The 18,660-nt window shown below is 32.3% G+C and overlaps 2 protein-coding genes across 2 annotated transcripts; both read right to left on the bottom strand.

Moving 5' to 3' along the window:
* Positions 1-1,665: 1,665 nt before the first annotated feature.
* LOC117905352 (uncharacterized protein At4g06744-like) lies at positions 1,666-3,359 on the bottom strand. Its single transcript, XM_034818264.1, has one exon. The coding sequence runs from the start codon at positions 3,218-3,220 to the stop codon at positions 1,943-1,945; it is 1,278 nt and encodes a 425-aa protein (XP_034674155.1). The 5' UTR covers positions 3,221-3,359; the 3' UTR covers positions 1,666-1,942.
* A 12,188-nt stretch (positions 3,360-15,547) lies between these two features.
* LOC117905965 (probable WRKY transcription factor 7) lies at positions 15,548-17,253 on the bottom strand. Its single transcript, XM_034818864.1, has 3 exons — positions 16,365-17,253; positions 16,144-16,269; positions 15,548-15,996 (listed from the first exon to the last, which is right to left on the bottom strand). The coding sequence occupies exons 1-3, from the start codon at positions 17,117-17,119 to the stop codon at positions 15,834-15,836; spliced, it is 1,044 nt and encodes a 347-aa protein (XP_034674755.1). The 5' UTR covers positions 17,120-17,253; the 3' UTR covers positions 15,548-15,833.
* Positions 17,254-18,660: the final 1,407 nt, after the last annotated feature.

Here is an 18,660-nt window from a genome sequence, read left to right as displayed (position 1 = left end):
AGAATATAAAATAAAAAGCTGTGGCATTATCTCCTCGGGAAACGGAAAAGAAAATTCAGCAAAATCTTGTGGTGGGGCCTTGTGGCCTTCTTTTCCATTGAAGATAGCTGCAGAGTCCAGTGATCCTATTCCAGTCTTTCTTTCCTTGGCTTCTTGATTGATATGCTGCTCTGGCTGTCACCCAAAAGGTTGAAAGTAATGCTATTACTTTAGTCGGTCACTTGGTACTGCCCCGCAATGTCTAATGGCTCCTTTTTTTTAATGGAAAATGAATAACTAGTCAGTCATTACTCACCCTCTCTTTTCCTTTTTCTCCTCATAACGAGCGCTCAGGCATCTGCCTACCAAAGATCAGCTCATGGGAGGAAGTCTCATAATTTAAAAAAAAAAAAAGAAGATAATAATAATAAATATCCTTGTAGCATTGAATTGATATTTATGAAAATTGAGATCAATCATCACCTCAAATATAATTTAATTTCATTACTTTATAATTATATTACTTTTCATTATTTTATAGTCTTTTTTATTTTAATTTTATTTATTTGTGTCTAGTTTTATACACTTATGCCCTTGTCAAGCTAAATCTCGTCATACATTTCTTAAACTGAGGAATCTCGGCTAAATTATAATTTAGTTTGTCCCATTATTTATTTAATCTAATTAAATTCTTTAAAATTATGATATCTCCCATTGAAAATGGAATCTTAGGACTTGTTTTCGAAAACATTTCTTAAAAACAATATCTAAGAACAATTTTTTAAAACAATATTTAAAATTGTTTTATAATTTTGTAAAACAAAAGTCTTATTAAAAATTTAAAATGTTTTTAACATATTTAAAATATGTTTTAAAAATAATTTTTATGTTAGTTTTTTAATAATATTTAAAATATTTTATTTTTAATATTTTAAAACGATAATATAAAATAATTAAAAAATATTATCTAAAAATACTATATTTTTTATTCTTAAAAACAAAAAACATAAAACACTTTTTTTTCATTAAACATATTTTCTTATATTTCTTTATTCTAAAGAAGAGAAAACTATTTTTGAAAATAGTTATCAAACATGTCCTTAAACTTTGTTAAATGATTTTTTTTTTAAAATAGTACTTAAAAGAATAATTTTTAAAAATAAAAATAGTTTTAAAAAATATTTTTTTCAAGAAATGAAATTAGATTTGAAAATCCTAATATCAAAAACACTTTTCTTAACTCATTTTCTCTTATTTATGTATGATATAAAAGTTTTCAAAATATTATTCATACTTTAATTGTTTCTCAAAATACTCTAAAAAATGTTTGATAATATCTTCAATTTATTCTTTTAAAAAATAAATTCTCAAAAAGATTAATCTCAGTAAAAAAATGCCAAACATGAATTTTTTTTAAGTTAAAAAACTATTTATTATTACGAAAAACAAAAACCTATTTTGAAGAACAATTTCAAAACAGGCTTGATTATTGAATGATAATAAAATAAAAATGCTAGGAATACTTAATCTGGTCAAGCATGGATGATGAGCCCATTAATAATCGGATTGGGCAGGGAGAAAGAGAAATTGGTGGGTGCAGGACCATCCGATATGTGACCCCGTTTGTATAATCCGCACAACAAAAAATGCAACATTGCTATGTCGTTACTTTTGGACACAAACACCTTGATTGAAATACCAATTCATTTAAAAGCAAAATACAGGAGCTGACCGACACTGGAAGAAAACCTTTGCATAGGAATAACGATGGCATCAATTCATACAGATATGAACCCAAAGAAAGAAAAATAAAAATAAAAAAAAGGAAAAAAAAAAGGAAAAAGGAAAAGTGGATTGGCCAAACAAGGAGCGGAGTAAATTAAGAGAAGCAAACACGTACAGGTAGATAAGACCTTATTCTAGCATGAGCTCACCAACATAGTTCGACTCGTAAGCCAGTTGATCATCGGGGAGGCTCAAGGGCTTTGTAGGTGACGGGTGAGGGAGCCGGAGCCATTGCTTGTAGTGAAGCAACTTGGGCGCTACTTAATGAAGCAGCTGGATTCGAACAAGTAATTACGTTGAAGGAACCCGGGCGCGGACATGTCCTAGATACGGAGTAGAAGGCCGTACACTCCTTTGCAGATCTTTGATTCGGCAAACCCGCAATGCAGTTCCTCCTCACATCGAGCCTCCCAATGTTCACCAACCTCTTGCAGTATGGACCTATGGAGTTGAAGTAATTATATGACAAAGTAAAATTGTATGCGTTGGGTAGCCGACATAATGAGTCTGGAATTCTGCCGTAGAACTGGTTGTGCGCCAAGCTCAGCAGCTGCAGCTTCTTCAAGCAAGCAAAAGATTGCGGTATAGGACCCGTCAACGTGTTGAACCCTACATCAAAAACGGTGGCCATTTGCAAGAACCCAATTTCATATGGGAGGCAACCGGAGAGGCGGTTTTTCAAGAAGAGAACCTCAGTTAGGGTTTGCCAAGTTCGGCCAATGCTCTGAGGGATGGAACCGATGAATCCGTTGTTGGCAAGGGTAATATAGCGCGCAGTGGTGTTGCCGAATGCGCTAGGAATTCTTTGGGCGAAATTATTATTGTTGATGAAGAGAACATCAGTTTGGATACTGAATACCCGAGGAGGAACTGGGCCATTGTAGGTGTTGAAACGAACGTCCACGAAGGTCAATTGAAGTGCACCAATAACGGAAACAGGGAATCCTCCCTGGAATCCATTATTGCTCAGATCAATCTCGTAAAAATATCTCAATTTGTTGATATTTGGACGAATGACGCCGCTGAAGTTATTGGAATTTGCATGAAAGATGGCAATGTCAGGAAGAAAGCGGATGAAGCGATAAAAGTTTAAGTTACCGCGAAACCTGGCGCCGTTGAAATCAATGCCGGCAAGCCCAGTAATGTTCTTGTCGGGCACAGTATCACAGTAGAACCCCTTGAAGAGGCAGTAGTTCCTGCCAACCCAGGAGCCTGTATAGTTTTGGGGGTCAGATGTAATGTTCCTCTTGAGCTCTTGGGTTATGAACAGAACAAGGTTTCTGTTACTGAGGGGTCCGGGCCTATTGGCTGGTTGACGTGGGAGAAGTGGACCTCCCAAGCTCGGAAACCGTGGACGCGGAGGAAGACGAGGGGGAGAAGGGGGACGTGTTGGATATTGTCCTTGGCATCCCAAGATGAACAAGGTCATCACAACAATGAAAAATGAACTAGACATGGCTGCGCCTCACTTTCTTTGCTTCTGTAGAAGAGACTTTTAGGAGGAAGGTAAGAGCTAACTGGAGGATGAGATGGCTACTTATAGCATTAGGGACGAAACAGGGCATTCGTCTTTTTCCTAGAATTCATGCTTTGTTGATTGGACATTTAGGACTCCTTCTTGCCAACTTACAATTAGAGTTTCATATGCACAACGTGGAACATGCGCCATACTAGATAACAAAGCTACAACCCTTATTTATTTTCATGGGAATATCTTTAGGGTTCATTATTTTCCCTGATGGAATTAATAATTGAAGGCAATAGTTTCTGGGTATGCTCCTTTTCAGCAAAGCACATTGCTAAAGCAAAGCATATTACTTTGGATAAAGTAAAAAGATATATAAAGCAACCAATCATCAATCAAACACACTATCAGATAATTAAGTCGAGGATGTGGCTCTGGGAATAAAGGTGTTCCCAAGCAAAGCTTCTTCGGAGTTGCTCATATCAGAAATCCTCGCGGCCACTACCGGCCCACACCACACTATCATCACACATCTGGACAGCTGTGCTTGCTCTTTTGCCAAAATTATTAAGAAAAAAAAAAGTAGTTATAATTATTCGGATAATTCGGGGTTCTTGACGCTGTGGTACAGAAACAGAGAAACCAATATGCAGGGTCTGCAATCTGCCTTAGTAGTACTCCAAAATGCTGGGACACCGTTATTAGTTAAGTGTTTCAGAGGCATGTATCCATCACTATGATGCAGAGCAAAATAGGTCAGTTTGTAACCAAGGAAAATGTTGCTACACACGTCAATTTCATAACAGACCTGTCATCTTAAGACGAAAAGCCAAACAGGAAAATAACTGTGTCTGTGTTTTTGGGGATTTTGATGTGTAACTTTAGCTACAACTTCTGGCTGCTTCAAGATCACTGCGTTATAGCCTCTAGCACCATCCCCTTTCCCAAATCCCTTTTTCGCTAATTATAATTAAAGGGAAAAAGATAAATTGAGATAGATGGTGACAAATAATGAGGATCCACGACATAAAGAAAAACAAGTAGATGCCCCATGTGCATTCTGATGAGTTGATCAACTTTACTCACCATGGCATATTGCTTCCCTCACAAAGGAAAACGGAACTTCCTAGTCGAAGTGTGTGTGGGAATTGTAGAAGTTGCCATGGCAAATCCTTTCCCCTTTTTTCTGAATTTCCACATCAAATGCTTGGCGCACTAGACAGACAACACAGCAATGAGTAAACCAAAAGCATTCCAACAGCTTACAAGTTTTTAAAGTAATTGGCCTATGCTTTGGGTGTTAATGAGTAAACCATAAGTATCCCAACAGCTTACAAGTTTTTAAAGCATGTCAACTTGCAACGGCCCTGTATCAGTAACCCATGCAGAAGGTCCCTAGTTTAGAATCAAAAAAGGTTACTGGTGGACCTTAACAAAGTACCAGAGGTTTGGAGTTGATAAGGGTAGTGCCCTTTGGCTTTACCAAAGAGGCAGCATAGGAAAAAAAAATGGAAATATAAGAAAATTTCCTAGATTCTTTTTGAGTCCATTTGTAAATCTTTGAATTTTTTTCTTGTTAGAATACATTCTTATATAAACAATTTTCCTACTACTATAAAAAAATATATATTTTATTATTAGAATTAGTTTCTTATATAGAATATCCCAATGTGATCAGGAAAAATACTAATTAAATGACAAAGTTCTCTTTTAGTGTAATATGGGATTCGGGGCTTTGGGATTTGAGATTCTAGAATTGTAATATATTGAAATAATAGTGAAAGTTTTTTTAGGCGAGCCACATGAGTTTTTGTGTGCAAAATTAATTTAGACCGAAGCGCACAAGTCTTTGTATGCTTTTTTTTTATTCTCTTATTTTCTTCTCCCTTTTTTCATTCTTTGTAAAGGTTTTTCCCATGAAATTGATATCAAAACTAAGGTTATTAATCTTGGAATGATGATAAAAATTTAGGCCAAGAATTTTGATGGAAGAAACAATTTCAATTTATGTGTTAAGATGCACTCCTTTTTTGGTTTACAAGAGTTGTTCCAAGCATTGGGAGGTAGCAAGCCTTTACCACAATAATGTCTATTGAAAAAAAAAGAAAAGAATCAACTTACAAGTAAAACACATAATGTTATTCTATTGCATTAAGAGAATGAGATATTTTGTGAGATAGAAGATGCAATTGTTAAATTATGATTGAAGTTGGAAAGTTTGTATACGATGATATCTCTTACAAATCACATATATTTGAAGAAGTGGTCATTCACTCTCAGGATGCAAAAACGTACATTCATTCAGGATGATCATCATAAGGTCAATAAAACCATTACGAATTTGAGAAATATTGATGTTAGAATTAATGATGAATGCTATGTTATGATATTGATTTATTCCCTATCAAATTCTTATGAGCATTTTGTAGACACCATGATATATGGTAAATATACTCTCTCCATAAAGAATGTTAGGGTAGCCCTAAACTAAAAGAACTAAAAGAAACGAGTGCATGAAAGAGTAGAGAAGAAAACTTAGGTAAAGGTTTGTTGTCTAAAGGAAGAACACAAAAGAAAAATAATGGTAGAAAAGGTCAATCTATTTAAATTGAATTTCAATAGAAACAAGTGTATCAATTACAATAAGGACATTATGTGGACAATTGTTTAAAAATTAAAAGAAAAGGAAAAAGTTTTTACTTATAGTGCATATATCCTTTGATTGGATAGTCCAAATATCTATGCCATCATTATTGGTAATATAGGCAATGTATGAATTCTTGACTTAGGATGCTCCTATCATATGTCTCACGATAGGAACTAATTTAGCACCTACTAAGTTATAGATGTTGAGAAGGTTCGTATAGAAAACAAAGTAGTTTGTACAACTATTAAGATAGATAGATACAATTCAAATTAAGATGCATGACGATACTTAAGGACATTAATTAATATAAAGCATGTTATAGTGTTTAAAAAAATGATTTCTTTGGGTACACTTGACTCCAATGGATGCACATATAAAGCCAAAGGTGGAGTTATGAGAATCTCAAGTGGTGTTCTTGTTGTGATGAAATGACAAAAAATTAATTATTTTTATGTATTGCAAAGTACGTGTGCATTTGTTACATATGCAATTTGGGCATATGATCAAGAGAAGGATACCACTTTTGAGCAAACAAGGTTTGCTTGATCGACAAAAAATGGGAGTTGGATTTTTATGTATTTGGAAAATTATGCATGGTTAAATTTAGTACAACCATTCACAAGACTAAAGGTAATTTTGATTACATCCATTAAGATCTTAAGGTCCTTCTTAATTAGTATCACATGGTGTTAGGGAATATATGTTGACCTTCATTGATGGTTGTTCTAAAAAAGTTTTAAGTATATATCTTAAAACATAAAAATGATGTCTTTGGGAAGTTTGAATAATAGAAAACTATAATTTAAAAGTAAACAAGAAACAAATTACATGTTTCAAATCCAACAATGACAAGAAATTCCATAGGAAATATTACAATTATTTTTGTAAGAGCGAAGGCATTGTGAGATGCCACAGATTAAGCATACTCCAAAATATAATAGTATTCTAGAACAAATGAATAGAACCTGATTAGAAAAAGTATGATGTATGCTTTCAAATGTAGGATTGTCAAAAGAATTTTAAATTGTAATAGTCAATTTAATTTGTTATTTTGTGAAAATATATTTTTTGATTTCTATTAGTTAAAGGACTTTTTAAAAGGTAAGTCCAGTTCCTTTGCCAATAATACAAATTTAAGAATGTTTTTGTTTTTTTGTTCATACTAATGTGAATGAAGATACAATGAAACATTATAAAATAATATTGTTGAAACACATAAATAAATAAATTATTACCTTAACAAGGTTATTAATTTATCAATAAGAACTTTTTAAAAGGTAAGATCCGGTTCCCTTGCTAATAATACAAATTTAAGCATATTTTTGTTTTTTTGTTCATACTATTGTGAATGAAGATACAACGAAACATTATAAAATAATATTGTTGAAACAAATAAATAAATTATTACCTTAACAAGGTTATTAATTTATCAATAAATGAATATTTCTTTATTTATAAAAAAAATATGATGTCTCTATCATATAGTACTAATTCATAAATCACTTATAAATCTAAAAATAATAAATATGATAAAAAATTAATGCTTAGAAACTTCAAAAAGTTATGCTTTTATATATAAACATACACGGTGTTTAACAAGTTTATTAATTTATAAAACATTCATTTATCATTGTTTTATTATAAGTTGAAACCAAAGGTAAGGTATACGTAGATTATATAAAAAATTATAAGTTATGGTGTTCATATTTATAACATTCCAAATTTTTTATTAGTAAAAATGTAATCTTTGATGAGTCTAATCCTTAGTAGCAAGAAAGAGCAATTTAGTAAAGAAAAAAAAACGACTTTGGTGTCATGATTGAGATGGTCATATGACCTTTGGTGACTACCGAATTTGTTCTTGTTATATTTGAAGACCTCTTATAGGCATAAAGCAAAGTGACAAAAGAAATTTTAAGTTTATTTGAATTTTGGAAATTTGTGTCATGATTGAGATTGTCATCAAGTCTCTTTAGTTCTCTTTTTAAGCATTTTTTTTCCTTCATTGTAAAAGAAATATTTGAATAAAATATTTTATTCTAAAAATAGGTATTTTTCATAATTGACAAGGAAAAATATTAAAAATAAAAATAAAATTAACTCTTTTCTTTTTTAATGTGATCGGGGCTTTGGAATTGATAGTTCAAGAATTGTAATATCTTCGATAACACTGTGGATGTTCTTTATCTTTACTTTGCCCATAAATATGGACGACTTTACAGCTTGTCCTTTGAACAGAAATATTCGTTAATCAAAGCCCTTGGAAGAATGCCACATTTCATTTTTAGTCATGATTTTGGCTTTTGCTTTTTAATTATGCCTTAAACAATAATGCTTACGAGGGGGAGAAGGGGCTATGACTAGTCTTAGTGGGCGCAGAGTCCAAGGAGTGACTCTAAGGTTTCTTTGGTTAAAAAACTGCCCATCTCTGGAACACATGTAATAGCCTTATGATTCTACCGCCTGAATTCTTCCATCTGTGCTCGAACTGTTGTGAAATTGTGACAAGGTGATGTCCTCAGATTAATTGGTTTCATCATCATTCCAGGAATATTCCGAACTCTTGCAAAGCTGGATGACATTGATTTAGCTTTCACCACTATTGTAGGGCCCAACCCGCCAATGTCACTATCATGAATTATTATTATATCTCAAATAATTTAGGAGATGTGAAAGCTTTATAGACCTTCATTCATCAGTCATTCTTAATCAATTTCTGTCCTGGGAGAGAGGACCAAATAATTGAGCCCTGACGACATTAGGCTAATGTGGATGCTTAAGTCATTGCGAAATTTCGATCTTATGTCACTGTGTCTCCTCTTTTGATCTGGGTGTGTGTCACTCATGCACTCACCTGCCTTTCTTTTTCAAGTTTTCCAACGAATCGAGCGATTCTCATCATGAACAGTAAAAGCTACAGAATACTGTCATGCATGCTGGAGTAATTTACTGATTTCAAGCTCAATGTTTGCCTTTGCTACACTGTCCCACACAAACCCTGACTCTGTCCTTTTAATACTTTCTTTCTTTTTCAGTCACAATCCCTTTTCTTATTCTACAGTGGGTCTCTGCACTTGTCCATCTCCTGGGGATGAATAATCCTAAATAATTTTGTTCTAAAATTTTTAATTTATTTTTGTGAAAATTAGTTTTTGAAAATTATTTAATAAAATAAAAGTTTACAAAGCTGGATGACATTGATTTAGGTTTCACCACTATTGTAGAGCCCAACCCACCAATGTCACTATCATGTATTATTATTATATCTCAAATAATTTAGGAAATGTGAAAGCTTTATAGACCTTCATTCATCAGTCATTCTTAATCAATTCTGTCCTGGGAGAGAGGACCAAATAATTGAGCCCTGACGACATTAGGCTAAAAGCTTAAGTCATTGCGAAATTTCGATCTTATGTCACTGTGTTTCCTCTTTTGACCTGGGTGTTTGTCACTCATGCACTCACCTGCCTTTCCAATTTTTGACAAGAGTACGGTATTTTAGAGAAATAATTTTTAAATTAGTGTAGTGAAAAAAATAATTTTAAATCTATCATAGTTTTTATTAAGTAAGAAAAAAAAATTATCGTTATTTTTTAAAAAAATCATCGATTTCTAAAATTCTTTTAAGAAAAATTTACAGAGACGATTTCTTATAAAAAAAAATTTTAAGGAGAAATTACGTATTTAAAAAATGATTTCTTAAAAGAAAAAAAAAAAGAGGTCATATATTTTAAAAAAAGAAAAATCGTCTCTTCAATAAATTTTTCATTTCTATTTTTTAATAATATTATTATTATAAATGTATTATAAAATTAATTAATTTTACTTATTAAATTTAATATGTGTAAAAATAAGTATAATTATCAATAATAATATTTATAAAAATATAAATTAGATATTGATTTAAAAAATATTTTAGTATTTATCTCTTATTTTTTTCTTTAAATTAATTCAATTAATTATTAATTATTAATTTATTTAAATTAATTTTAAAGCTTGTCTAATAAATTTAATTTAAAAATTAAACAAAAAAATTATTTATTTTATAAATAATTATTTAATAAATTTGTTTTTTATAAACTCAATTTTCACTTAAAATTGACAATAGATTTTTTTTTTAATCCGAAAGTAAAAGAAACAAAAAATAAAAGATAAAATATTATTTATCTTATAAATAAAATAAAATTAACTTTTACTTATAGTTATAATTAATTAAAAAAAATTAAAGATAAAATTAGAGATAAATACCAAAATATTTTTAAAATTAATATCTAATTTATATTTTTATAAATATTATTGTTTATAATTATAATTATTTTTATATATTGAATTTAGTAAACAAAATTAATTGATTTTATAATACATATATTTATAATAATTATATCTAATAATATTATTATTATTAAAAAATAGAAATGGGAAGTGAAGAGACTATTTCTTTCATTTTTACTTTTTATTTTCTTTTTTTTATTTCTCCCCTCATTTTTAATAAATCTTTTTTTTTTATATAAATTATCTTTTTAATAGATGATTTTCCCTTTTTTTTCTTCTAATAAATCGTTTCTTAAAAAGAGGATTTTTATATAATTTTTTTAAATGGAGAAATTAAGAGACCATTTTTTCCTTTTTTTTTTTCTAAAAATCGTATCTTGACGATTTTAGCTTATAAATTTTTTTTAAATGAATTTTAGAAATCGTGTATTGAAAATATAATTTTAAAATGAAATAATAATTTTTATTTTTCTCTTTCCTATTTAACAAAAATTAAGGTAGAGTTAGAAATATTTTTTCCATCACGGTAATTTAGGAATTAATTTTTTAAACTACCGTTTTCTTATAAAAAAAAAATCCCTCGGCCTTTCTTTTTCAAGTTTTTAAACTAATCGAGCGATTCTCACCATGAACAGTAAAAGCTACGGAATACTGTCATGCATGCTGGAGTAAAAGCTTTTGCTACACTGTCCCACACAAAACCTGCCCCTGTCCTTTCAATACTTTTCTTTCTTTTTCAGTCACAATCCCTTTTCTTATTATTCTACAGAGGATCTCTGCACTTTTACAAAGACTGGGACTTGTCTAATCCTAAATAATTTTGTTCTAAAATTTTTAATTTATTTTTGTGAAAATCAGTTTTTAAAAATTATTTTATAATATTTAATAAAATAAAAGTTTGTTAGAAAATTGAAAATATTTGAAATCTTTTTTTCTATATTTTTAAATATATTCGAAAAATAATTTTTTATTATAAAGAACAAAAAATAATTATCAAATGGAGGAATGGTTTGTAAATGGCACATTACAAAAGGGAATCAAAATAAAAGGTAAAGTCAGGGAGTAGTTGGGTGGGTGGAATAACTGTTTCTGGCTTCTGGTCACCTCCTTTTTCTTTTTTCTTTTCTGATGCCAACGCTTTACCTAATCGCAAAATGAATTGATAACTTGTTTTGTTTGATGAATTTTTAGACTAAATGATTACAAAATCCTGTGTCTCAAATCGAATCGATTATTCAATCATTTTCTTCTCTCTCATCTTGTTACAAATTTTCTTATCTAATATGGCAAGTCAGTTATATTCTTATTGCCACTACTTTTTTTATTTGTCGGAAAATATTAATAATTTACTTTCTTTTCCATCACAAACAATTAGTATCACTTGAAGATCGTGCTTTTTCTTATTTGGACTATCCTCCACATTCAGAATCCCAGCTTTACAAAAGATGAGATGATGGTCATAATTCATATTTGGTTTCTCAAAAATTTAAAGGGAAAATATGATTTAAAAAATGGAGAAAAAAAATTAAAGAAATAAATGGGATAAAAAGTTTCTAATACTACATAAAATATGAGCTCCTCTTTAACATTGTAGACATATTTTAAAGCAACGAGAATCATTTTGAGTTTAAAATGGATAATATTTACATGATCTGGTATAGATCGTCATAAATGATATCAAAGTCAATTTTCATTCTTCATACGAGGTTTGTTTGGTCATGTGAGAGGCAATCCTATATGATATAACGAGGATGTGGTTTTTGTATGGATAGTAATTGTGATTTCTCATATCAAATAAGGGAGAAAATTTCTAATAATATATAAATATAAGTTTTTCTCAACTTTAGAGACGAGTTTTAAAGCATGAAGATCTCTTTAAACTTAAATTGGATAATATTTACATAATTGAATGCAGGTAGTTACAAATAACATTAGAATCAATTCTCAACCATGATATGAAAGTTTGTTTGACTTCGTGAAGGGTATTTATCGGTTTAGTCTTATAATCCTATGAGACATAATGAATACATTTTATCTTTATAACATTATATAAGTATAATCTATTTTTAATCTTACACATGTATTTTATTGGGTCCCATAAGAACTTCTTTGAATTCAAAATGAAAAATATTTAGTGTATAACTAAAAATTATATAATTTATAATTTTTTAATTAATTTAAATTATATTTGATTTTCTTTTATACTCTTTTATAAACAAATCAAACACGTAAAAATTATTTTTTTTCTAACTTTTTATATTTTCCTCCATGCTTTTCGCTTTTAGGAACCAAGCATAATGGAATTCTCCCCACCAAGGATAAGTTAAAGCCCCATAACTCTATCTTTGTTTCCTCTTTTGCTCTCACATCTTATCCATTTTATTTGTTACCTCATCCACTCATCGTGGAAATTTAAAATTACCCATTTTCTGTCACTTCAAAGATAAATTATGTTTTATTTTAATGATGGATAAAAAAATTATTAATTATTACAAGTAATAAAGGGTGTTTACTAATAAACAAATAAATAATTGTTATATTCTATAAAATATGTAATAAAATAAAAATTATCACATGAAAACAACTTTTGAACTTAATTATAGTCTAAGAGGAAGACAAATTATCTTCAAATTATCCAAACATGCCTTCGAAAAAAAAGGAATTGTTTTGGAAATTTTATTGTACACCTCCTACATGAATATATGCTTCCAATTTTACTACTCAACCAATTAAAAATTAACAAAAGTGTAAAAAAATTGAAATTATTTTGGAAAATAGTCTAAAAAATGTTATATTTTAAATTATTTCAATTTTTCTAATTTTCTATTTTATTATAATCGTTGTATGTATTTTAGAACAAAAAAAAAAGCTTAAATTTATTTATTTATTTATTTTCAAAAACATATTTTGGAGACAATTATTTTGCAAGAACAAGATCAAACATGTCCAAATGTTTTCAACAATTTTTTTTTTTATCAAAATTTTTCTTAAATTTGTTTTATCAAACGCATTTTTAGAGCAAAACTTAAAAAGCCCAACATTTTTAATACTTTTTTTACAGTATGTATCATTGATTTGAATCTAAAACCAGGCCAAGTTTTTGGAGACCTAAAGCGAAGCCCAAAGGAAACTCAAGATGGGCCTAAATTATAGGCCGAGCTTAAGTCCACGCAACTCAGTGGGAGTTTGGGACTAGGACAGCAATGGATTGGATTTGCTTTACTAGATCCAATAAAATTCAGCCTACAACTTGGAGAGGTTAGATTTGGTTGATTACTAATTTTAAATTCAATTAAAACATATTTAATTCGAACCCAATTCAACCGAACTTAAGTCAACCCAATCTCATATTTTCAAACTCGAGTTGGGTGTAGATTAGACTTAAATTGATCGAGATTGATCAAATTATAAGGTTTGAATTTGGTTGAACAAACTCATATTAGGTTTTTGAAATTTTTTTCTATATTCTTATACCAAAATTTAAACCATAAATGGGATAATATTTTAAAATAATAAGAAAAAACCTATTGTACATTTCTAGAAAGCATAAAATAGTATATGATATAATTAAAATAATATATATATTTTTTACAAATTTAAAGAATAAAATAAAATAATATAAATTAAAAAATATTAAATTTGGATTTACACTCCAATTATTCAAAATTTAACTTGAATTCAAGCTCAAATGAATTTGAATTAAAATTATTAGCCAAACTTTCTAAACGTGAGATTGGATCAAGCCAGCCCCACAAGTTGAATATATGGAACACTGGGTAAGATATTCAAATTTCCATAGCAAAAATCACTTTGAGCATTAAAAATAATTAATTAATTTAATGATACCAAACAAAAAGGATGCTATAAAATTTTATTTTTGTCTATTTTTTTTTGGTTGTATTAATTTTTTTTAAAAATAGAAGAATTTTAATTTTATTCTATTTCTTGCACCCTATACTCTTTTAAGTTAGGAATCTTAAGAAAAGAAAAGAAAAATTAAAATAAAGCAGTGGTGGCGTCGCATGAATACAACAACCCTAAAGTTTATGGATCCTCCCTCACATTGTCCCTATTTGCCAAGGAGGATAGAAGATGGGGTGTTAAAATTGATGATAGAGAGAACAAAGGACAAATGAACCCAGTGTCGTCATGTCTTAATGCCCATTTTTAAGGGTAAGATGGTTATTTCATGCCTCCAAGTACAAAGACGCACCACATTTTAGTTGTGATTCTAGATATCCCGTCAACCAAGTAATATGCATCTTAAACGTGTAACCACATTCCCAAGTGTAAAATCGATAAGTTTTTGAAGTTGACAAAATTTGGAATTTCAAATCAACCTTTTGTGTGACAAACGCAACCTAACGGATTCACAATTCATAAGCACATTTCAAGGGAAGACGCAAATATAACCCAACTGATTGAGATGGACGCCAACCAGGATGTCAAATGGACAGCCTACTTGAAAATGACGCACACGTTCAATCAAAGCGTGGGTCTCTGTCCCTGAAAAATGTCAAAGTTCAATGGTCTCGGAAGGGTTTTACAATAATTTTCTGTTCACAGCTATGACCAAGATTGCAGTGCGGAAAAGGTAATAGATTGCTTCCAAGGCAATTTAAGCTGGTGCATAGGTTGGAGTAATAGGAACGGCAGAGGGACAAAAATGACATAAGGATTGACAGGTCAATCAAGTATGAAACGATGGGAATAAGGCAAAGAATCCATAATTTTAAAATAGAATAATGAGCGCATTTGACTAAACAAAGCCCATTTATTTTCCACTTACCGGCGCATGCTTAACTTTGGTAATAAGATGTGATGCATGACCCCAGAAAAGGTGGAGTGCAAGCGTTGGCACCTCTTCCTTTTTTTCAAAACAAAATTCTAAATCAAGCAAGTGGGCATCACTTAAAATAATCACCACCACCACCACCACCCATTTTGACTTTGCTTTGTATTCCTCATACCTCAACCCGCATGAGTTAGTGATGGGCTTCACGAGTGTCTCAAACCAACATCCCCAGATTCGAATCGAACCATGATCACAACTTGCATCCAGTGTGGACAACTGAATGAGATATGAATTGAACACAAGCTGACAAGTGACAACCAACCTTACCCTAAAGTCCAACCCTCTCTCCAGCGCTCATGAGTCATTAGTCAACCGTCCCATACACGACACCTCCTCATTAAACAATTACACAGATTCCCACCACCCATTGACTGCTCCCCTATATCTACATTTTCTTTCCTATAAACAACAGCTTCAGTGGGAATTGGAACAAGTTCAAGTGGGCATCCTGGCAAGGACGGTCACCACAATGAATTGAATCAATTTCTAATTAAAAAAAAAAAAATATATATATATATATATATATATATATATATATGGAATATGAGAAAAGAGAAAAGAGGTCACGCACTACTTTTATGATTCAAACCCCCACCAAATCCACAATCTTCTCTCTTTTCTATTTCTATTCTTTTTTTCGTAAACACAACTAAAAGATTTTCAAGAAAAAAAAAAAAAAAAAGATAAGGAATTTATGTACTGTATAGGTGGCTAACATAGACACTCATCCTCTTTGGATATTTTGACTATTGAGCATCACTGCTTCTTGATCCTCTGTTTCTTGTCTCTTCACTGGACGATATTCACCATTGGGTGATAGCCACTAGGGATTAGGATGATTCGAGAACGAGAGCTGCAGTAGCGTCCGTAATTGATTGAGAGTGGTTGTGATCGCCTTCATAGGTGACAATCAGCACCGTCGGATCGTCGAGAGCCCGTTCCACGTGTTTGCGTGCGGGGCACCCTCTCACGCTACTGCACTTGTAATATCCCCTGCTTACACGAATTCCCAAAAAAATATGTTCAGACTCAGCATACGATTTGACCGGGTTAGTAAACGAGTCAAAAACCGGGTGAAGAAACCATACGCAATAGGAAAAGAGGCTGTGATTGAGGGTGTGCAGTCCAAACAACACATACCTTGGATGCGGAGAACCTTTGATAGGTTTCTGACCATACTTTCTCCAAGAAAAATCATCCGGTGGAATATCAGCCATCTTGGTGCTTATTGCAGGAACTCTGACCACTCTCTTCACTCTCAATTTCCTGTTCAATCAACAACATAATCCAATTAAAATCAATTCCGTCACTGCTTAAACGAAAATATGCAAACTTTAAGAGTGTTGACGATGAGGACCAACCTTTTCTTAGAACAATGACACCGCCCAAAAGATGATCCGCACTTGGCACCTGCGTCGTCCATTGAACTGCACTTTCTCTTCAATGAAGACGAGGAAAGAGGAGGCCGACCCGCAGATGAAACCTGTGATAGATTCGAAATATGAAACCCAGACGATAAAGACGGTTGGACGCTTTCGGTGTCTCCCGTTAAAGATGATATGAAAGAGTTGGGAGCAGAGACTGAATGAGAAGTTGTGAAATTGATTGTAGTCATAGATTCCTTCTTCTCTATGGCTACCTTCTTGGGCAACATTAGATTGGGGCTATGGTGATGGTGATGGTGGTGAGGTTGGTGGTTATGAGGGAGAGGAGGGAGACGATGAACAGGCGTTGGACAATAAATCTTAGAAACAGAGGTTTGTTTATCCTCAGCCGGCTGGTGATGGCTAACAGGAACTGGGGTGTCGGTATCTTGGGGCGGCTGTTGAGGAGGCACCAAAGGAGCCCTTCTGAAGCGAGCGTGACCAGTTCTTGTTCGATCCAGCAACGAAATAACCCTCTTGAACTTGGTGACGGCCATGTCCGCAACGGCCGTGCAATCAATATCAATTTCCAGAGGGGTTGTGGTCTGCTTCTGTTGCTGGCATTGAGATAGCAACTTTACAAGCTTCTCAACGCTCTGGATCCCAGCAGACGCAGCTTCCTGGAGAGCATTATCTTCCATTTTTGCTGCAAAGCTATCGTTGGCGTACCCCATCATCAGCTCCACTGCCATGTCTGAAAGAGTATCAAACGACCACAGCGGGCACAAGACCCCAACCCCGGATCCCGCTATTATAGAAGAGATTAGACAGATGTTGCAGAAGACAAAGAAGGAGAAGATGATTGATGAGGGAAAAGCAAATGTTGAAAAGAAGCTCAAGAAGATAAAAAGGGTTTGGAGTCAAAGTGATGCCCTAGCAACGCAAGGCATCGGATGACTGACCTGTCGCTGCTGTCCGTCTGCCGTCAAACCCAATATCGAATGACATCCTTCCACGTGGCCAATTATGCTGCCCTTTGACCTGCCCTCTTTATTGTCGGGCCCGTTATTGAGAGGAACCCGTTGGAGACCGTGTGAAATAATGGGGGTGCGAGATAAGGTCAAAAGCTTCTTCAAATGCCCGTTGGATTCAAGACCCTCTAAAGTCGCAAGTGTTTAGTTGTATCCAGTGAGGTAGAGTTGACCTTAACACCATTCAATCCCTCCAAAATCTCTATCTAATAAAGTAACCACAAAACAAAAAAGTTAACGCTCCAATCTCTTACCCACTCGTTATCACTTAATTAACAACATTTAAGAAAATGACAGGAAACCCAACTTTAGACTTTCTTTTCCTCTTTTTTTTTCTTTGGTTTTTATGTAATTATGAAAAGGTAAAACTTAAACAAAAAGTAAAAGACGGGGAAAAGAAAAGGAAGGAGAGGACTTTAACTGCGTTGAAAAAGACAAAAAGAAAAAAATCAACGAAAGAGCAGGAAGGGTAAACCCTGGGATTCTGGGAGGAGGAGGCGAATGTGGGGCCCCGGAGGCTCCTCTTTTACCAAATATCCGATGCCGCAGCGTCAAAGCACCAACTCCACAAGTCACATGGGATTCTTTCATCCATGATATGGTTTTCTTCTCTCCCAAGCCTCAAACCTACTTTTAAAACTGAATCCCTGAGCCTCGTGATGCACCCTGGGTCTAGTTGGATTTTGCACAATGGGGACTGATTGTAAATTTGTAATATATTTGGAAAATGGAGACTTGATGGGCAAATTTAGTAGTCAAATGATGAAGAATTTAATATACACAATTGTGGGGGCTGATGCTTTATACAGCCAAGCCGGCATCTTAAAACTGGTATCGCTTGTCCGTATACGATATTGGAGAATGCGCCCCATCATGATATTATTATTTTAAAGAAAATTTTAAATTGATAATAGAAATGACATTCTTTCAACTTATGACTTATGAAGCGGTGTACGCAATTATAATCACTGATTTCCTGCCCTTTATTTGTTGACTTTAGAGATTTCCTTGTCTGGAATCCCTTGAATGGTGGGTTTGGCTCCTCCCATCCTCTCTTCTTTCTTTGTCCAACTGTTTTCCTTTATGGTTTCTTGGCGTTGAGATTTGTTGCTCAAAATCCCCGACTGCAATTTAAATCAAATAAATCATTTTTTATTAATTAAAAAAAATCTCTCTCATTTTCTTTTTTTTTCTTTTTTTTTTTAGAATTATAGAATCTATTTAATAACTTTTTCAAAAACAGTTTTTTTAAAAAATATTTA

This window comes from Vitis riparia, chromosome 18 (assembly GCF_004353265.1).
Source record: "Vitis riparia cultivar Riparia Gloire de Montpellier isolate 1030 chromosome 18, EGFV_Vit.rip_1.0, whole genome shotgun sequence".
Taxonomy (NCBI): domain Eukaryota; kingdom Viridiplantae; phylum Streptophyta; class Magnoliopsida; order Vitales; family Vitaceae; genus Vitis; species Vitis riparia.
The sequence above is the reverse complement of the archived record's forward strand: the minus strand, read 5'-3'. Positions and strand labels throughout refer to the sequence as shown.